This window comes from Urocitellus parryii, chromosome 7 (assembly GCF_045843805.1).
Source record: "Urocitellus parryii isolate mUroPar1 chromosome 7, mUroPar1.hap1, whole genome shotgun sequence".
NCBI classification, from domain to species: domain Eukaryota; kingdom Metazoa; phylum Chordata; class Mammalia; order Rodentia; family Sciuridae; genus Urocitellus; species Urocitellus parryii.
Window position 1 is genome coordinate 164546473 of NC_135537.1, and position 21411 is coordinate 164567883.

Genomic DNA, 21411 nt, shown 5'->3' on the forward strand with positions numbered 1-21411 from the left:
GCACATGCCTGTAATCTCAGCAACTGGGGAGGCTGAGAAGGAGGATTCCAAGTTCAAGGCCAACCTCTGCAAATTAGCCAGGCCCTAAGCAACTTAGCAAGACTCTGTCTCAAAATAAAATAAAAAAGAAAATTACTAAGGAGAAAAATAAACTAAGGAAAGGAGATTTAAGAATGTGTGTAGGTTAGGGGCAGGCGTATGATTTTAGGAAGGTGTTCAAGGAAAGTCTCATGAAGAAAGAGATTTAAATGAAGACTTGAATGGTGAGGAAGAAATTCTGTATATATCTGAAGGAAGAGCATTCTAGGCCAAGGGAACAGCAAGAGCAAAGGCCCTAAGGACAAAGGGTGTCTGATTGAGGAATAGTGAGGAGACTGGTGTGGCTAGAGGATGAGCAAGGAGAGGACAGAAAGGATATGGCTTTCTTTGTGAATGAGTCTGGGTCTCAACCAAAGGAACTTATTAAAGTCACCCATTTTAACTGTAAAGTTTAATGTAAAGTCTAATAACTTTACTGAGTTGTGCTACTATTACTAAAATCCAATTTTAGAATACTTCCTGTCACTCTCTGGGAAATTTATAGGTAATCCTCATTCTTACTCCAGCCTGAGGCCACCTCTAATTTACTTTCTATCCCTATAAATTTCCCCTTTTCAGGGGCTGAGGCTGTAGCTCAGGTAAAGTGCTTGCCTCCTAAGTGGGAGGGAGGCACTGAGTTCAATCCTCAGCACCACATAAAAATAAATAAAGATACTGTGTGTTCATCTACAACTAAATAGTTAAAAAAAAATTTGCCTTTTTCAAACATTTCCTTGTAATGGAATCATATGATATATGGTCTTTTTGTCTGTCCTTTTCCATTTGTTTTGTGTGACAATAATGTTAATAAAAATAAACTTCCCTTTAATTTCCTTTAAATAGCTTTAGTAAGAAATAATTCACATAATATACAATTCACCCATTCAGAGTGTATACTTGAATGTTTATTTTTTTGTTGTTTTTACAGTACTGGGGATTGAACCCAGGGGTGCTTTACCTCTGAGCTACATCCCCAGTCCTTTTTATTTTTTTGAGACAGGGTCTCACTAAGTTGCAGAGCCTGGCCTTGAATTTGTGATTCTCTTGCCTCAGTCTCCAAAGACATTGGGACTACAGGTCTGCACCACTGCACCTGACTTGAAAGGTTTTTAGTATATTCGTGGAGTTGTGCAACCATCATAACAATTAGTTTTAGAACATTTTCATTTTCCTCTCAAAAGACCTCAGACATGTTAGCAGTTACTCCCCATTTTGTTCCAGATCACTCAGTTCTAGGCAACTCCTACTCTACTTTCTGTCTCTATAGATTTTGTCTTTTTTTGTAGACATTTCATAAAGACAAAATCTTACAATTAATAGTGTCTTGTGACTAGTTTTATTTAGAATAACTTTTTCAAAATTCATCAATGTTGTACCATTTATCAGCACTTATTCCTTTTTATGTCCAAATAATGTTCAATTGTGTGGCAGAACATATTTTATTTATCCACTCCTTAGTTGATAGATATTTAGGTTGTTTCCACTTTGGGGCTATTATGAATAATGCTGCTGTGAACATTTGTGTACAATTTTTTTAAATGGAATATGTTTTCATTTCTATTGGGTATATACCTATAGTGGAATTGCTGGGTTTATGGTAATTCTACGTTTAACCTTTTGAAAAACTGCCAGACTATCTTCCAAAATGACTGCACCCTTGTGTATCTCCACCAAGCAGTGTATGAGGGTTCCTTTTTTTCTACATCTTTGTTACCACTTGTTATTTTTCCTTTTGATTATAGTCATTATGTGCATATTTATTTGTGGCTTTGTTGTTGTTTTGGTTTTTGTGATGTTGGGGATCAAATCCAGAATGTTATACATGCTAAACACACTCTACCACTGAGTTACACTTCAGGATATATCCTGATTTTAGTTTTTGTTATTAATATTCTCATGGCTACATTATATTACTTCACATATGCCACTTTAATGTATTTCTTTATTGCTGAAATTTTTTTTGCTTCAAATTTTGGTGATTACGATAATGCCACAATGAAGAGATGAATGTTTATTAAAGAGCTTCAAAATTGGCAATAATGACTTAAAATATGGCTGTTCTATGTCATTTGGTTAATACTGGCAATTGTCATTTGGTTAACACTGGCAAAAAGTTATTACAGATAATTATATTCTGCCTCCAGAAATGCTTGAGGGAATCTGTTTCATGATGCTTTGACATTATTTGGCATCATATTTTGGGAAACAAAACAAAACAAAAATACACTTCTCTGTTTTAGTTGGCATTGTTGGTTAATGGTAAGGCTGAAAATTTTGCCAGATATTTGCCTGTTGTAGTTCCTCTTTTATGAACCATCTGTTTGCATTTTTCACTAATTTATCTCTTGGATGTGTGTGTTCGGAGGGTGGATATTGAATCTAGAACTTCACACATGCTAGGCAAGCACTCTACCAACTGAGTTACATTTCCGGCCCATATACTGGATTCCTAATATTTTTCTCAAAAAAAATTTTAGCAATTTTCATAAATGGTTTAGCTAAGGTATTATCCAGATGTAGCAAAAGGTTAAAAATTTTATAAAGTCAAATTTATCTTTCTTGGAGACTTAGAAAGTTATTCCCATTTCCAGATGTGACTTTCCTATTATTTTAAATATATATTGCCCTTCTAATGATATTACATGTGAAACTAGGTTAATTTTCTCCTGGTCTTGCTAACTAGAATTTTTTCAATCTTTCTTCCTCTTGGATCTTTCAGCATGAGACCCCCTCTAGAGGAGATGAGTGGAGTCATAAGAATTTTCACCTAGGCCTGATGTGGCTGATTCAGTCTTAGATTTCTTCTTGCATGGCTGTCACTAACACTATCTCAGAAAGGCTTAGAGAATTATTGGACTTCTGGAGAGGTAGGGTTACAAATGAGGGTTTGGATGCCCAGACTTCCTTGGTTCAAAACCTATCTTTGCTATATACAAAACCTGTGACTTTGAGCAAATCATTAAACTGCTCCAGGACTGGGGATGTGGCTCAGTGGTAGAGTGCTTGCCTAGCTTGCATGAGGCCCTGGGTTCAACCTCCAACACTGGGGGGGGGGAGAGAACTGCTCTCTTCTATGTTTTATAATTTACAAAATAAGAATATTATACAGTAGTTTATATTATAGGGTGTAGTGTAATAATGAAATGAGCTGATACATGTGAAGCAAAGAGCAATGCCTAGCACATAGTAAATGCCCTGTACCCTGATATTTGGAAAGTATATGATAGTTGCTATATATAGTGCTTATGGGATTGTGAATAATCAACATATCCTAGTTCATTGATTTATCAAATATTGATAAATATATTTAATAAATATTGATAAATATTCAGGTTCCCACTATGTGCCAGTCAGTATTCTACACCTTTGAGGACACACTAGTAAACTGCTCTAATAGTTTATATTCTAGAGGAGAGAGTGAGTAAGATCATTTCAGATAATGGTGGGTGCTGACAAAATGTTGAATATGACCTTATTTGGAAATAGAGTCTTTGCAAATGATCAAGTTCTTGAGTTCATCAGGCTAAATAATCCCTAAAACATGATTGGTATCCTTATTAAAATGGGCAACCTAGACAGACACAGACATATACAGAGGGAAGATGAAGTGAAGAGACACAAGGTCATCTTGAACCAAGCTACCAGAAGCTAGTAAACAGGTCTGGAACAGATTCTTTCCTAGTGGCACTAGCAAACTAATATAGTAGGTAGGATGTAAATAAAAGAGAATGATGTGACAGAGAATAAATAAAGGCAGGGGTGAGTGGAACTACTTAAACTGGGAAATTGAGAAAGGGCTTTGTTGTCTGGGAAACCCATTTCAGGTAATACATAGGAAGGAGACATGATCTGGCTGGCTTCTTAAAAAACTATTTACTTGGGGCTGGGGTTGTGGCTCAGTGGTAGAGTACATGCTTAGCACGTGGGAAGCCCCAGGTTCGATCTTTGGCACCACATAGAATGAAGGTATTGTGTTCAACTACAACTAGAAAATAAATATTAAAAAAGCTATCTACTTAAGGATAAAATACATAGAGAAAAATACACAAATCCTAAGTGTATAAAAATGAATTTAAAAAAAAAACTCTCTGGTACTCAACTCCCCTTCCCTATACCCCTTTTAGTTAGTACCTACCCCAAGGGTAACTAACACCCTCAATTCTGACAACAGATTCACTTGAACTTCATGTAAATGGAATCATACATTATGTACTCTTTCATTTCTGTTTTCTTTCACTTAGTATTATGTTCATGAAATTCACCCATCAGATGATTTTAATTCACCCTTTCTCAATACTTTGCAGTATTCTGCTGTGTAACTATATTAAAAGGTAATTATTGGTGTGGAGGTTGTGGTTAAGTGGTAGAGTGCTTGCCTAGCATTCATGAGGCACTGGGTTCGAGCCTCAGTACCACATAAAAATAAAGGTATTGTGTCCACCTACAACTAAAAATAAAATATATATATATATATATATATATATATATATATACACATATATGTTGTGTATGTGTGTAATTATCTATCTTCCTATGAGGAGCATTTGGGTAGTTTCTAGTTGGAGCATTGTGTGCCTTGGTGAATATGTTCATTAATTTCTGTTGGGTATATTCCCTAAAGTTGAGATTTCTGGATCACAGATATATATTTCAGCTTGAACAGATAGTGCCATATCTGTGGTTGACATATTAAAAGATAATACTATATACAGAATGGTAATAACAGAATGGTAGTTGGAGAGATGGCAAGAGTGGAAATGGAGAGACCAGATAGAAGCCTATTGTAATAGTCCTAGCATACAATCACAGTAGCTATAATTGGGATAACAAGTGAGGAAATAGAGAAAAGTATACTCATACAATATACACTATATAGGTATACAAGTTCTAACAGGACCTGCTAATGAATTGATTATGGGAGGATGAGGGAAACAGAGCAATCAGGCTAACTGTTAGGATTTTGGTTTGAACAAATAGGTGGATATTTATGTCAGTTACTGAGATGTAGAAAAACAGGAAAATAACAAGTGTGTAGATGAATAAAGAATTCTAGTTTGCTCATGTTAATTCTGAGATACCTATTAAGTATCCAAGTAGAGATATCAAATAGACAGTTGGAGTTCAGACTGGTGATATACATTTGGGACCATCAGCATACATATTACTGTTAAGGAGAAAGAAAATGTGAGGAGAGAAGAATAAAGAACATAAGACTTGAGTCCTGGAGCATGCCACCACTAAGAAGTAGAGGAGCTGGGTGCAGTGGCTCATGCCTGTTATCCCAGTCACATGGGAGGCTGAGGCAGGAGGAATACAAGTTTGAGGCCAGTCTCAGAAATTTAGGGAGGTCCTAGGTCACTTAGTGAGGCCCTACCTATGGTAGAATGAGACAGACATTATTACACTATATACAAGTATGGTTACACTACTGGACTGACTCTGTACCATGTACAGCTAGAGGAATGAAGTTATGTTCTATTTGTGTACAATATGTCAAAATGCATTCTACTGTAAAAAATAAATAAACAAATAATTTTAAAAATATGGGCACCATTATGTTAGGTTTGAAAATGATATAGTAAAAAAGGCAAATGTGATATAGAAAGGGGGCAATCACTGAGGTGCAGACCTAGAAAAGTAAAAAGGGATGAGATAAAAAGCACAAATGAAAGAGGGGTTTTGTTGAGAGTGATGTTTCCATCAATGAAAAAAGGAGAAAAGCAGAAAGTACTTGCAGGTTGGTAGATATGATGGTGGGAGGGAATAAAAAACTTCTCATTTGTGTTTTTCTTCTCAATGAAGAATGAGCCAAGACCATAAATTCAAGGCAAATGGGAAGGAATACTGGAGGTTCTGGGAGAAAGTATAATGACCATTTGAGGTATGGAAGAGAAAATTTGTCAGGAGCATAGAGTAGGAGGTCAGGCAGTATTGTGCTTTCACTTGAGATCTGTGGACATGAATTTAAAAAGAAACCAGTCATCAGTGATTACGTGTGAGTTATAAGCACTCTGACAAGTAGTGCTTATTAAATATAATGATACCCTCCAGTTGTTCACTCAATGAATAAGCACACTGGTGGAATATTAAACTTGGATAGGGAAGGAAGAAGGGAAATAAACAACGCATATGTCTTCTTACAACCTACTTGAAGGAGACAAAAAATGATTATTTGAGAATATAAGCACAAACATGTTAATTTTGCAAGTTGAAGTTATAAACTCTAAAAGAAATTTAGGATAATGGCATATTTAAAATAGGATGAAGTTAATTTGGGAAAGAATTCTTGAAGTTAATTTTCAGATCAGATCTCAAAAATTACTATGGGCATGTTAACAAAAAGCAGATGAAAAGGGGCAAAATTACTAGATGTTAATAATAAGCCAGATGGATAGTATGGGCTATGGCTAGGAATAAGTGGAAAAGGACTTTGAGCTTGAAAGCAGGGATAAAAAAACACTACTACAGCTTAAGTAACAACCTCTTCATGCTGAGCACTAGATCACTTATCTAACAATGGCTATTATTTTTTCTGGTGCCTGCACTGTGTCTAGGCAATGTGCTAGTTGTTTCACATATGTAATTTTTAATATACACAACAACCCTACAAAATTACATATCATTAATTACTTATATAATTATTAAAATTCTACTTTATAGAAGAAAAAATTAAGTCTCAGTATTTCAGTAATTTGCCCAAGATTCCAGTTAGTAAGGATCTGACGTGGGATTTGAAGCCAGATCACTCTGATTCCAAAGGCCATAGTCAGTGTTCTTATGCCTTTTTTCAATTAACTGACTATTCCTTCATTTTCCCTAGCCTTTAGTACCAATAGCAGCCCAGGATAAATGTTCAGCAACAAGAGTGACCGGAAAATGTAAACCTAATGACCAATCTTTGCACTTAATCCAAATTGTTTCCTAACAACCTTCTCCAACACCCCCAGCTCACTATTTCACTTTCTTCAACTTCTTCCTTTCCCTATTTGCCTGATCCTGTGAAAGCTCTTCTCACTCTTCCCAAGCTAACTTCTTTATATCCTTTAGCTCTCAGCTTAATTGTCACTTCATCAGAGGACTTCCTTGGTCATTCTATCTAAAACAGATCACTGGTATTGTCTGTTATCCATTTGTTTCCTAACATTTATCAAAATTTCCAATTATGCTGTTGGCTTAATTTCTGGAGTCAGGAAATATTAAAATATTAAACCCCATGAAATCAGAGACCTTGAAAATCTTGTTTATCTTCAATTTCTTCTGTTCAATAGAGGGGGCACTAAACACGTGGCTCTTGAGTACCAGTGGCACCTCTATATTGAGATGGTAAAATATATACCAGATTTCAAAGTCTTGGTATGAGAAAAGAAATGTGTAATATTGCATTATTTTTTTCATATCGATTACATGTTGAAATGATAATATATTCTTTCCCCTTAGTATCCCCAGGGGATTAATCCCAGGACCCCTGCAGATAACAAAATCTGATGTGCAAGTCCTTTTTAGAAATTGGCATAGTATTAGCATACAACCTACCCACGTCCTCCTTTATGTTTTAAATCACCCATAGATTACTTATAATACTTAATACAATGTAAATGTTATGTAAATAATTGTTGAAATGTATTACTTAGGGAACAACAAGAAAAAAAATGTCTGAATATATGCAACTTTTTTTTTCTGAATGTTTTCCATCCAGTTGGTTGAACCCTGTGGTTTGAAACCCACAGACACAGAAAGCTGACTTACTTGTATAAATTGGACTAAACATATAGCAAAATTAATTTCACCTTCATTTTTGAAAGGAAATGTGGCTACTAAGAGAGTTTAACCTAAATATGGAACTCACATATTTCTTGGCTCTGGGACAGGGCTATTCCAGAGCCTAGCACAGAATTTGGGCCCATTTTATTGAGTGAAATAACCAATCTTAAGATATATACTGAATGACTGGTGAACGAAGAGGTAGTCTTCTACTAGGAAAACGGATACCGCTTTGTCCTAGAAGTCAGGAGATCTAGGTCGTGGTCCAGAGTATACTGGAAACGCTGTGTTGCCTTGGACAAACCCTATCCTGCTCTGGGCATCAATTCACCTATCAGGTTGTTGATCTGGAAGCCTGTAACAATAACTGGCGCAGAATTATACCAGGAAACCTGAAAAAAAAAAAAAAAAAGGAACTTAGCTCTAGCCTAAATACTTAAGCCTTGGCCCAAGGGAGAAGATAGCGGACTAGACCCCTGAACTCAGAACCTAGGCGGCCGGCTTCCTCGGGTCTACGTCACTGGGGCGCGACAGCGTAGTTCCCCGGTCCGCAGCGGCTCAGAAGGTCCCTTTGGTGAAGGCGAGTTCCGGGCCAATGAAGGGTCAAACATTCCTAAATCTCTTGGAGGCTGAGCACTCAGTAACCCCTCCACCCCTCCTTTTTATTTCAATACTACTCAGCACAGGAGCCCGGGTAAGACGAGCTACCCCATGAGCACACCGAGCTAAGTCTCAGAGAGGCTGCGCGGAGCACGTGCACATCCTCGCAGGAGTCTCGGCGATTGGCTGTGACGTAACTTCCGGCGTGAGCGGCGAAAGCCGGGAGGGCGAGCGAGGGAGCGAGCAGGCAGCAGGCAGCAGGCGGGCCGCCGGACGTACGGCCGGCACGGAGGGAGGGAACGAGCGAGTAGTGAGAAAGCCAGAGAGGGCGGCGGGGTCCCGAGGGCTGCCGAGATTCCTCAGGTCCCTCTGGCCCCCTCCCCGGAGCCCACAGCGCCTCCGGTCTCCAGCGGAGCGGACACGGCCCGGCCCGGCCATGGCCTCGTTGCTGAAAGTGGATCAGGAAGTGAAGCTCAAGGTAGCCGCACCGGTCCGGCACTTCTTACCCCCGGCTTCGAACCCCCAGCAGCCTGAACAGCTCCCCACTCTCCATGGCGTCTTTGTCTCCCTGGGGACATCAGCTCTGAGCTTCCGCTCTGTTCAGCCCAGCCCCCCACTCCCGGAGATGGCATGGGGGAAAGGATAACATTGGGTGGCTTTCTGTACTGCGTATGGTATTGGAGAGTCCGGAGGAGACCTCCGCGGACGCGAGTTGGACTCAGTGCTTTAGGCCAGTGACAGCTGGAAGTCCCTCAGCCCAGCAACGTCCCCGCCCCCAGACGCTGCTGCTGACCCTGCCCTTGGAGGCCCGCCTGGCTCGTGTATAGGCCAGGCCTGGGTGGGAGTTGGCACGTTTGTGAGCTCACATCTCTCTATCTACCTGTCTTTTGTCTGCTTAATCAAATTCAAACAGCTTCAGACACAGGGAGGAGGGAGGGAGGAAGGGGAGAGGAGAGGACACAAACGGGTGCCCTCAAGCCCGACTTTCCCTCTCCTGAGATGGAGAAATGGATCCTCAAAAAAATAAAGTATCTGCAGTCTGGGGGCCTCTCACCTTCTCATTACAATTTCAAGGTGAGGGAGACGGCTGGGTTTGGGATTTCCCATCCTGCCCTTACCTCTTTTGCCAGGTACTGAATTGCTCCTACTGAGTAACTCTCTTTGTTAATTTTAGGTTGATTCTTTCAGGGAGCGGATCACAAGTGAGGTAAGTGAAATAAATAGAAAAATGAATGTTGATTAATAGTTGGTAATTTCCCAGAGAAGAGAGATCTGTAGAGAGACAGACCTTCCCACAGTTATTAATTCAGCTGTATTTCCCCTCATCTAGGCAGAAGACTTGGTGGCAAATTTTTTCCCAAAGAAGTTATTAGAACTTGATAGTTTTTTGAAGGTGAGAGACCTTTTTCTTAAATTCCCCATTTTGGGGGTCCTGATCTTTCTGATAAGTGACAAATTGTGTTGATTCTGCTTTGTTTTGTACTGTAAAGCACTTCATTCCTTGACCTTCAAATGAAGTATTTCTTTGTTCAGCTTGAAAAAACTAATATGGTTTTGGGGGTTGGTGTCTCTCTTTTAGGAACCAATCCTAAACATCCATGACCTAACTCAGATCCACTCGGACATGAATCTCCCAGTCCCTGATCCCATTCTTCTCACAAATAGCCATGATGGACTGGATGGTGTAAGTGTCTATTTATCTTTGTGTTCTTAAGCAGTAGGTTCTTGATCCTCTATTTCCTGGTAACTTGAAGATGTACATAGAAGACAATGGGAATCAGATATGAGGACTAGGATTCTTGAGTGTTATAGACATGATGGTTCAGTATATTCCTTTTAACCCCTGATTCTCACTTATAACATGAGGTGAATATGTTAATGCTACTTTTAGTGTTTGAGCGAGTTTCAAATAGGATTAACCTTAGGTTGCCTGACTTTTTCCATGGCTCTAAACAAGACTTTTCATACCTCTTTTCAATGTCTTGAGTCTTGTTATGGGATGAGAAATTCTTACTATATAATTACAGGCCCTGTCTTTGCTGTGCATCTTTAGCACCTAGTCCTCATTAGTCATATGTCCACATTCTGTTATAATACCAATGAAGTTGTATTGTTTTTTGCTTGCATCACTGTCTCATTGATAGACCTTGCACATCTGGAAGTCAGGAACTGTCTCCACTTTGTATTCTCAACTCCTAGTATTGTTCCTGGTACATAGCAGGTGCTAATTACATGTTTGTTGATTGAATATTGTCTTTATTTGTAGAACCAGCATATTTGTGCATATTTCTTTGATTATTTTCACCATGCCTTGATTCGTTTATTTTTCCTGTACTTCATCATCTTCCCTCTCCCTTGATTGCTTTGTGGCAAAAACCTTTTCTGAAAGCCTTATATGTACTTGGGAATTTGTGCAGAGATTAAAAGACAATCTATGGGATTGAGGAAGGGAGTAAACTTGCTTGAAGGGTATCTTGTGATGGGCATGTGAGTGTTGAAGGCAGGCTAATTCCTGCCTTTTTGTTCCTCAGCCCACTTATAAGAAGCGAAGGTTGGATGAGTGTGAAGAGGCGTTCCAAGGTAAGAGCTGCCTCTACCCCAGCTCAACAGCAGCCCTGAGAAATAGGATGGATCTAGACTTCAGTCAGGAAGCAAGATCTGATTTTATTTCTCAGAGTAATCACCAGTCCTCCAAACGTAGCCATTATTTAATGCTCTAAACTTGGTTTTCCAAAAAACAGAGTATTTGATTTAGTGTGGATTGCTAAGAGAGAACAATTAGAAATTGAAACTCCACATCTCAGATTTTTTGTGGAAATTCCAGTTCTGGGTTATTTTTTATACACACACACATGCACATACATATACATACACACAGATATATATATATATATATATCTATTGATGCATGCATCTCTTATTCTGATAGTGGTGTTGTGGTAGGACTGTGACAGATAAAAAGGAGTGGTCATAGCATCTCATGAGTGCAGGGAAGAAGAGAAAAAGGTAGAGGATGCTGAGGTTTTCCTCCCACCCTAATCATTTGACCTTCCTATCTCTGCCAGGAACAAAGGTGTTTGTGATGCCCAATGGGATGCTAAAAAGCAACCAGCAGCTGGTGGACATAATTGAGAAAGTGAAACCTGAGATCCGGCTGCTGATTGAGAAATGTAACACGGTAAGGCTGGGGCTAGTGACCTGTGGGCTGGCCTTAAATAGTTCCACTTGAACTGTGAAAACTGATGGATGCAGGGTTGGAGGCATGTGTAGGGGTTGGCAGACTAGGTAATCCTGAGTCCTGTGTCCCTAGCATCTAGCTCCAGCATCATGAATCATGGGCTTCAGGGTTTCAGCAGAAAAGGCCAAAGTCGTCATATGTATGTTTTGATCTCGCAATTTCCAGGTCAAAATGTGGGTACAGCTCCTGATTCCCAGGATAGAAGATGGGAACAACTTTGGTGTGTCCATTCAGGTAAGATGCTTGTATTACAAGGTTGGGGAGATACGTCATCTCCCCTGTTTTATCTATTTTCTCTTTGGGATTGCTGTATAGTAACATGGAAGTGGCTTTTGACTCACTTATTTTTGTTTGCTTTTCCCCAGGAGGAGACAGTTGCAGAATTAAGAACTGTTGAGAGTGAAGCTGCATCTTATCTGGACCAGATTTCTAGGTAGGGCTGCTTATGCTTGGCCCAATAACTCGCGGTTGTGAGGTGGTAGGCACTATTCAGGATCTCCTGCAGCTTCTTCCTCTTCTTTCTCCTTCCAGATATTATATTACAAGAGCCAAATTGGTTTCTAAAATAGCTAAATATCCCCATGTGGTAAGTGTTTGTGGCCAAAGGGTGGAGGTGGCAGGATAAGGAGGAGTGACATTACTGGGAATGAGCTATCTGAACAGTCAGATCTTGGGGACTAGCCTTTCTCTCTGCCTCTCCTCATAGGAGGACTATCGCCGCACCGTGACAGAGATTGATGAGAAAGAATACATCAGTCTTCGGCTTATCATATCAGAGCTGAGGAATCAATATGTGAGTAACTTTGGTTCTTGCCTGAAGTTGCCTTGACTTCTACTTCTTTTGAGAATTTTCTTAAAACTTTCTGAGGGTTGGGGGTAAAAGAAATAAAACAGCCAGATGCAGTAGCATGTGCATGTAATCCGAGCCACTCAGGACTCTTGAGGCAGGAGAATGGTGAGTTGAAGGATAGCCTAAATAACAGCAAGACCCCATCTGAGAACAAAAAACAAAACTGTAGAACAAATTCTGCTCATGAAGGGGTGCTGGGAACATGAAATCATTGAGGGGGGTCTACCTGGGTATCTCCTTTCTATCTAGGTGGGTGTGTATATGAAATATAGTGGTAATGGTTAGATCCTAGAGTCAGAAAGACCTAGGTTTAGGACCAAATTCCATTTATGATATGTGACTTCTGCCTTGTTCAAGCTTGACTTCAGTTTCTTTATCTCTAAAAGGGGATTTAATATCTACTGTATAAAAATAAGTTGTTAAAATAAGGGGTATCGTGCATTTAGACTCTGGGGCAATGCTCAGTCAGGCCCATTTGAATGATTTAAGAGAGGTAGTACAGCCAATCTGAATGCAGTTTCAGTGAGTGGGACTGGGATGACATGAATGATAGCTTGGGGATTTGTGGCAGTATTTCATTTTCTTGGTGAGGTAAGGGTTGAACAGATGTGTGATTCCCTGATCCCTCTTCTCCCAGGTCACTCTACATGACATGATCCTGAAAAATATCGAGAAGATCAAACGGCCCCGGAGTAGCAATGCAGAGACACTGTACTGAGGCCAGGGCCAGGGCCAGGGGACTCTGTGAGTCTGGCTCAAGACCGACATTGCCTTGGTTTGTTACATGACTATCGTGATGGGGAAACTGGCTGGAAATAGTAATCACACCTCTCTGTTTTTAGTTAGAGTCTAATGAAACTCTCATCTAGTTCCGTGATGTGTTTACCTCTTTTTTCAGGCCTCAGGAACTCTTCTGTCCTTCCTTAGTACCCTACACCCAGCTTGTCCTAATTTCTGGAGAACTCCCAGGTTTGTGCTTACAGGATATTGGCACAAGAACACTTGTGTTTTCTCTCTCCCCTTTCGCACTCTGCTTGTCAGACTTTGTGTTCTCTTCCTTTTGATTGATTGGTTAGAAGCTGAGGGAACTATAGGGAGAATGCTAGGTGGTTTTTAGGAACTGAAGTGTGTGTGTGGGGGGGAACCATCTCCTCTCTTCCTGTTGTAAGGCTAGATGGTGTGTCTTGCATCTGTGGGACATTGAATTCTCCCTGCCACAGTTGCCCTGGTGATAACTTATTTCCCTTTTATTCACATCCCACCTTGAACCTAATCGTGACAAACAACATCTTAGGCCTTCAATATCCTTAACACCCTCAGATGTTTTATAACTGGGGGTTTCACATACACATGTATATGCGTGTTGTACACACACATATGGATTTGCACACACAACTTCTTACTCCAATACCTTGCATACCTTCTTCTTCCTCTGTAGTCCCTTTCACACATACCCCTTTCAGGAGGTGATAGTTGTCTTAGTTGTCATATACCCAGGGAAAAGTCCTGGAGCCATCCTCCCTCCTGATATTGTTGCTGCTTGGTGCCCAGGGTGAGTTGGAGGAGAACTGAGAGTGGAGATCAAAGGGCTGGGTTAGGCCTGCTCTCTGACTTGGTCCTTCTGGTGTTATGAAATGGCTGGTCCTTTGACTCCTGATTGCCTTTTCCCAGACCAGTTGTACATTGGGGTGGGGTGTCTGCAACTGTGAGGTCTAGACGCTGCTGCTCCTTTGGGAAATATTTCTCTTATTTATAGTATTGTGCTTCTGGGGAAAGCAGCCATTTGTGTGTATATGTGTGTGTGTGTGTGTGCACATACATATGATGTATATATGTGTGCGTGTGGGAATATGCCAGGCAAGTCAAAACCATAGAAGAGTCAGTTGCCTCTCTTGAACCTTCCAGAGATATCATTTATTGTTACAGCTTTTTTGTTAACCCCCGTTTTCCCCCAGCTTTTATTTTCCTGCTAATGAGAGTTAATATCTGTGTCAGTCTGCCAGTGACTCTCAGTGTCTATTTCTGAATTTTATTCTTCCCTGTCTCTGTCTTCCAACCCCAATCATATCCATCTGGGATGCATCATTTTTACTCCCAGTATTCTGTAGAAAAGGAGCCGGGATGCTGTCTTCCCATGAATAGTGTTCAGTAACAAACCAATTGCATTTTAGTTGGGCAGTGCCCTTACCTACCTGTACCCCCGCATCCTTTCCAACTAAAACCCTTCCCTCCTCCCACTATGTGTTTCTCAGTTTCCCTTTTTGTTCAATTGTTCTGCTGCCTCCTCACCTTACTACCCTTGGATTGTAATGTAAAATTCTTTTACCATGTCAAGAAATTATTAAAAATACAGGTACTTTGACCTCTTTCTAAAGCTGGAGACCCTGGTGCCATGCTCTAGTGGCAAGGGACATACTGGTTCATGCATGCATATTCAGACACCTTCCTCCACAGACACCTCCAGCCATGCTATTGTGTGTCCTTTTGCCAACTGAGCTGCCTCTTTTTCTAGGTTAGTGGAAAGACTGAGACATGCCCACCAAGAGGGACGGGTGGGTCCTTCTTTTGTGTTCATTTTGAAATTATGTGAAAGTTAGCTCTTCCCAAACCTTAGCTGCCTTTTGTCCTACCTGCACAAGATCCCAGTTCCTTCCTTCCCATGAGCTGCCAGTAGAGGCTGCTATAGTTCCATGTGGGGAATGATGTGGTCAAGGAATATCCTTCTCAGTCAGACTTTTTCTTTACCTTATATTAATTCTCCTCTCTGAATAATGTCTTAAATTGTTGAGGAGATTCTGGTCTTGGTTTTAAAATTACTTGGAGGGCTGCTTAGGACTCTTATTTCCCTCTGAAATAAAGTTTCCTCATCTTGCAAGTAGCTTTATGGTTTCCAGTGATCCCATTGTTTCTGTAAAGAGTTTTAAGGTCTTAAACAATGAAAGTACATCTACTCTGTTCTCTTTCACAGATTAGTACCAATAGCTAGCAGTTTTTTGACTACCTACCCTGTGTTGGGTTGGTAAGCACTTGATGTGCATGATCATATTTAATCTTCAAGAATCTATTGGGTAGTTTTATGCCTTCTGTATGCCTTCTGTATAGGTGAGGACTCAGAATTTAAGTCTCTCCCCTAAGATCACATAGCTTAGGAAGCTGGAATCTGAATACAAAGGCCAGGCCCTCAACCTGTCCTCCTTTCTCACTGATTAGATAGAAGAAGCCTGAGGCTAAATCAGGGGATTGCCATTAGGTCACAGGCAAAACTGAGTGCTTACTGCTGAAAGGGGCAGTATATCCTGGAGCTACTGGGGTATAGTACAGTCTAGTGCCTGGCAGAAAGTTAAAAAAAAAAATGGTTTAATTGCCTATATGTGTGATATGCAGAACTGAATTAGGCACCAGAGATTTGCTTTCTTCTCAGACCTATTCTGGGTGGAAGGTGAAGTTTCATATCATTAGCCCAGATGCATTTTCAACTGGTCTAAGTGATGGGAATCAGTGGTTGATACTGACTGCTACTAGTAGGAGTTCAGGGACAAGGAAAAAGCCAAACCACAGGGCAGAAAATTGGAACAAAATTATGCAAATCAGGTTAGACATTTCCTGTCCAACCCACAGGGTGGAGTTTTCTCCATTCGTATCCATCCTACTGAATATAAACACTGACTTGATGTCAGGAACTGGAAGGAGCTGCTAGCAGGATTCTGATTTTAGTTTTCAGCATCTACCATGAAGCTCAAGGTGGTTCTGGTATTCCTGGTGCTGTCCCTTGTTACCATCTTCACTCTGGCCTACATCTTGTTGACCAGGCAAGGTGGTTCCAGCCAGCATCCTCGCTGTCCCTCCGTATATCCCAGTGCCCAGCCCTGGACATACCCTGCCCAGAGCCAGCTGTTTGCAGACCTGAGCCCAGAGGAGCTGACAGCTGTGATGAGTTTTCTGGCCCAGAAGCTGGGGCCAGGGCTGGTGGATGCAGCCCAGGCTCGCTCCTCAGACAACTGTGTCTTCTCAGTGGAGCTGCAGCTGCCCCCCAAGGCTGCAGCCTTGACCCACTTGGACAGAGGGGGCCCATCACCTGCCCGAGAAGCGCTGGCCATCATCTTCTTTGGCGGACAACCCCAGCCCAATGTGAGTGAACTGGTGGTGGGGCCACTGCCTCACCCCTCCTACATGCGGGATGTGACTGTGGAACGTCATGGTGGTCCACTGCCCTATCACCGACGTCCCATGCTGAGATCTGAATTGGTACAGACATGGAGGCATTTGAAAGAGGTGGAACTACCCAAGGCACCTGTCTTCCTGGCTTCTGTCCTGAACTACAATGGCTCCACTTTGGCACCTCTACATTCCTCCCCTAGAGGTTTGCGCTCAGGGGACCGGGCTACCTGGATTGCCCTCTATCATAATGTCTCAGGTCTTGGTATTTTCCTTCACCCTGTGGGGCTGGAAATACTGTTGGATCACAGTGCCCTGGACCCTGCCCGCTGGACTGTCCAGCAGGTCTTCTACCTTGGGCACTACTATGCAGACTTGGGCCAATTAGAATGGGAGTTTAAAGCTGGCCGGCTAGAAGTGGTTAGAGTGCCTCTACCCACACCAAATGGGTCTTCATCCCTCAGGTCCCGAATCACCCTGGGCCCTCTTCCCCCACTTCATTTCTCACACCAGGGTTCTCAGTACAGTGTACAAGGGAACTTGGTGGTATCCCCCCTCTGGACATTGAGCTTTGGCCATGGGGTGTTTAGTGGCATAAGGATTTTTGATGTTCGATTCAAGGGTGAGCGAGTGGCCTATGAAGTCAGTGTCCAGGAGTGCCTGTCTGTCTACGGTGCTGACTCACCCAAGACAATGATGACCCGATATTTGGATAGCAGCTATGGACTTGGCCTTAACAGCCGAGGCTTAGTACGGGGTGTGGACTGCCCCTATCAAGCCACAATGGTGGACATCCACATATTAGCAGGCAAAGGGACAGTCCAGCTGCTCCCAGGGGCAGTGTGTGTATTTGAGGAGGTTCAGGGACTACCTCTTCGAAGGCACCACAATTACATTGAGAGTCATTTCTATGGTGGTTTGGCCAGCTCAGCCCTTGTGGTCAGGTCTGTGTCATCTGTGGGTAACTATGACTACATTTGGGACTTTGTGTTGCACCCAAATGGGGCGCTTGAAGGGCGGGTCCATGCCACAGGCTATGTCAACACAGCTTTCCTGAGTGGAGGAGCAGAGAGCCTCCTCTTTGGTAATCGAGTAGGGGAACGGGTGCTGGGGGCGGTGCACACGCACGCCTTCCACTTCAAGCTGGACCTGGATGTGGCAGGTGAGTATTCAGGGTGTGAAAATTGAGGGGTGGGGTTAGGGGAGGGGAGGGAATCCCTTAGGTTAAGCTGAGGTCTCTGAACAGCAAGGCAACTATGCCAACTCCACAGTGATTATGGAAGGGGAGAACCTGGACTGTGAGTGTAGTCAGCTAGTCTACGTCCGGGCTTCTGGGTATCTGGCCAAAGGTGTAAAGGGTTCTTCCACCCAGCCCCAACCTCCAGGACCAGCAGCAGTTGTGAAACTAGTTTAAATGTAATGTCTGTCTGGCTGCCTTAGCCTTGGGTGACACCTTGGGAGAGTGAATTAGCTCTGTCAGTTTGGATGGGGCTGGAGTTATGCACTTTGCTACTTGCTCAGTAATATTGAGAGTGAGTGGGGGTGGGGAGGACAGAGTTGAGCATAGGCAGAAAGCAACCTGGGGCTTGGAGGACAGGGTCTCATACTAGGGGTTTCTCCACAGTGCTAACTGGCCTTGTGGGGAGGGCTGCCCCATACCTGTCATCACAATGAACTAACTTTCCAGAGATGAGTCAAGATATGTGATAGGCTTGCTGCAAGTGTAGAAAGGAATTCTTAAAGAAGACTTGCTGCTCTTGACAGATCTTTCAAGGACAGAAAGCAAACTTGTCAAATCACAGACTTAGACCCAGAAAGAAAATTAGATATCTACCAGCCCCTCCTCATTTTATAGTTGGGGAAATTAAGGAGGATGGGGCAGGAAGTGTCTGCTCAAGAATAATGCAGTATAACTAAGTATTTCTTGTGAAACATTAGCCTCCTAAGTACAAAATCTGTACCCTGCATGCAATACAGGCTTGTGCTTGAGTTTGTGGAGGGGTGGTGGGAGGAAAAACTCAAACCAAAACACATCTGAAATAATCATATTAGCTAGATTACTCTGACATAATTGGACTATGACTTTTCCAATTGGAAGTTTCACTTCAGTGTTTTTGGCATTAAAGAGCCTAATTTTGGAAGTCAAGTCAGGTAATGTTAATGTTGAGTTGCTAGTGTGTGCAGCCCAGGCTGCTGCTGTGGGACCAGAAGTTGGTAGTTAGGTGCCAGCACAGAACTGCAGCTGGCAGAGGTGCTAGCCCCAGTGGAGTGCTTCACTGTCAGGTACCTTCCATAGGTCACATTTAAAGGAACTAACAGTCTCAACCTGAAGAGAGAGTGATCAAATACTGCATTGGGCAATGCAGGCTGTGGGTGCAATAGAATTCCAAGGCACTCCCAAACAAAAGACAAATCTGGCCGGGCATGGTGGCTCATGTCTATAATCCAAGTAACTTGGGAGGCTGAGGCAGGAGGATCACAAGTCAAGGCTAGCCTGGGCAACTGAGTGAGACTGTCAAAATAACAAGAGCCATGGATGTAGCTTGGTGTGGTAGAGTGCCCCTAAATTCCATCCCTAGTACTGCAAGGAAAAAGAAAGAGTTACAAATCTGCTGATTTTGAAAATGATCGGAAGCTTTCCCTACCTTGCTGGTAGAAAGCAGTCACAGAGCTTGGAGATCTGGGACTGTGGAAGGGGATTGAGTTTTCCTAACTAGTTTCTCCAAGACAGATTCCTTTCATAGTTAAAAGAATGTTACTACCCAGTTGCATGTGCTTTTCCATTTATTGGAAAAATAGCAACAAAACTGCTTTGATTATGCCTAGGGTAGAGATTCAGAAAGAATCAGAGAAGCAAATATTGGTATAAGATCTACTGGTGAGCTAATGGATCTTTCTGCGATGCTGGAAATGTTTGTTATCTGTGCTGTCATTATATACAAGAGCTGCTAGCCATATGTGGCTACCAAACAATGTAAACGTGGCCACTGCATCCAAGGAACTGAATTTTCAATTTAAAAAGCCACATGAGAATAGTGGTTATCCTACTGGACATGGCAAGTTAGAAGATGGTGGGGTAACACTGCTAGCACAGGGTGGTACTCTCCGATGTCAGGCCAGTGCAGTTAGCATTGTGGGGAAGATGGGCCTGTCCAAACTACCTTACTTGGTATAGAACTCCTTTCCCTTCCCTCACCCTGACAGGGCTGAAAAACTGGGTGGTAGCAGAAGACGTGGTGTTTAAACCTGTTGCAGTCCCCTGGAGCCCAGAGCACCAGCTGCAGCGCCCACAGCTGACACGGCAGGTCCTGAGAAGGGAGGATTTGGCAGCATTTTCCTGGGGAAGCCCCCTTCCCCGCTACCTTTACCTGGCCAGCAACCAGACTAATGCCTGGGGTCATCAGCGTGGATACCGAATCCAGATCCACAGCCCCCCTGGCATACACATGCCCCTGGAGAGCAGCATGGAGAGGGCCCTCAGCTGGGGGAGGTGAGGAGGGCCCTGGGCAGTGGGTGGTAGGGAAGGACTGGCCCTAACTCACTACCCATGGCTTACCATTTATCCCTGGACCTGCCCTCAGAAACAAGTAGAAATGGGGTGGGAAATGGACTCTCAGAATGTGATCCAAAGGACTTGTGGGCTAGTAATGGCTCTTGATATTTTACAAAACCACCTTCCTATGACAATTCCTGGTCAGATACCAGCTTGTGGTGACCCAGAGGAAGGAGAAGGAATCACAGAGCAGCAGCATCTATTTCCAGTCTGACATCTGGACACCCTCAATTGTCTTCGCTGACTTCATCAACAACGAAACCCTCTTAGGAGAGGTTGGTAGCTGTAGGTTCAGGAGGGCTGCTCCTCTATGCCTGTATCTTGGCTGCCCAGCCTTTAGCCATAGGTTATAGGGAATGGTTTCCATTTCTGATTTGGGGGCCAAGGAGTTTTCTGTTGACCAACGTGGGTCATCCCTCCTAGGGTGAGATTAGCCATGGGACACTGCCCACTTTCCAGCTGCTGGGCAGAGGTGTAAAACAGCCTGAGGGAGTTGTGACTGAGGGGTGGTTCTTTGGGTTTTGCCTCCAAAGTCCTCCAGCTCTTCCTTTTTCCTGCAGGATCTGGTGGCTTGGGTTACAGCCAGCTTCCTGCACATTCCCCATGCTGAGGATGTCCCCAATACGGTGACTTTGGGGAACAGAGTTGGCTTCTTGCTCCAACCTCATAACTTCTTTGATGAAGACCCCTCCATCTTCTCCCCTGGCAGTGTCTACTTTGAGAGGGGCCAGGATGCTGGGCTCTGCAGTATCAACCCTGTAGCCTGCACCCCCAACTTGGCAGCCTGTGTCCCAGACCTTCCCCTTTTTTCTTATCAAGGTTTCTAGATCTGAGAGTAGGGGGAAACAGGGGGTAGGGGTAGGGAGCAGCATCTGATGAGAGACACTTGCCTTCTCCATTCCCCCTTCAGTTCCCTGTGTTTTTATCACATTGCTCCTCAGACTCTTTACCCTCCGTACTCCTTAGGGAATATCCTCCTCCCAAGCTATAAAATCTCCATGTGTCACTTTGGTTAATTCTTACTGTCTGCTCATTTTGTAAATGACAAATTTATAAAAACAATTTTGAAATATTCAAGCAAAAACACCACAAATCCCACCACTCAGAATTAGCTGATGTTTGCATCATACCAGGCATTCCTTTATGCATGTGTATTAAAAAGGAATGGTTGTTATG

General features: G+C 42.6%; 2 protein-coding genes across 2 annotated transcripts; both read left to right on the plus strand.

Annotated features, from left to right (window-relative positions):
• The first annotated feature begins 8655 nt into the window (after positions 1–8655).
• Psme3 (proteasome activator subunit 3) lies at positions 8656–13399 on the plus strand. Its single transcript, XM_077801129.1, has 11 exons — positions 8656–8917; positions 9614–9646; positions 9770–9832; positions 10019–10123; positions 10971–11019; positions 11505–11617; positions 11843–11911; positions 12043–12110; positions 12209–12263; positions 12384–12470; positions 13165–13399. Exons 1-11 carry the CDS (start codon positions 8876–8878, stop codon positions 13243–13245), a joined length of 765 nt encoding a protein of 254 aa, XP_077657255.1. The 5' UTR covers positions 8656–8875; the 3' UTR covers positions 13246–13399.
• Positions 13400–13501: 102 nt separating this feature from the next.
• On the plus strand, positions 13502–21364 carry Aoc2 (amine oxidase copper containing 2). Its single transcript, XM_026386742.2, has 4 exons — positions 13502–17844; positions 19887–20172; positions 20381–20510; positions 20796–21364. The coding sequence occupies exons 1-4, from the start codon at positions 16257–16259 to the stop codon at positions 21060–21062; spliced, it is 2271 nt and encodes a 756-aa protein (XP_026242527.1). The 5' UTR covers positions 13502–16256; the 3' UTR covers positions 21063–21364.
• The last annotated feature ends 47 nt before the right edge of the window (positions 21365–21411 follow it).

Excerpts from the sequence above, each read along its gene's own strand:
- Psme3 (XM_077801129.1), top strand. The coding sequence starts at position 8,876 with ATGGCCTCGTTGCTGAAAGTGGATCAGGAAGTGAAGCTCAAG. Across the intron at positions 9,647-9,769 it reads GGGAGCGGATCACAAGTGAG|GCAGAAGACTTGGTGGCAAA; the intron begins GTAAGTGAAATA and ends CCCCTCATCTAG. Across the intron at positions 11,618-11,842 it reads TGATTGAGAAATGTAACACG|GTCAAAATGTGGGTACAGCT; the intron begins GTAAGGCTGGGG and ends CGCAATTTCCAG.
- Aoc2 (XM_026386742.2), top strand. The coding sequence starts at position 16,257 with ATGAAGCTCAAGGTGGTTCTGGTATTCCTGGTGCTGTCCCTTGTTACC. Across the intron at positions 17,845-19,886 it reads GCTGGACCTGGATGTGGCAG|GGCTGAAAAACTGGGTGGTA; the intron begins GTGAGTATTCAG and ends TCACCCTGACAG. Across the intron at positions 20,511-20,795 it reads ACGAAACCCTCTTAGGAGAG|GATCTGGTGGCTTGGGTTAC; the intron begins GTTGGTAGCTGT and ends TTTTTCCTGCAG.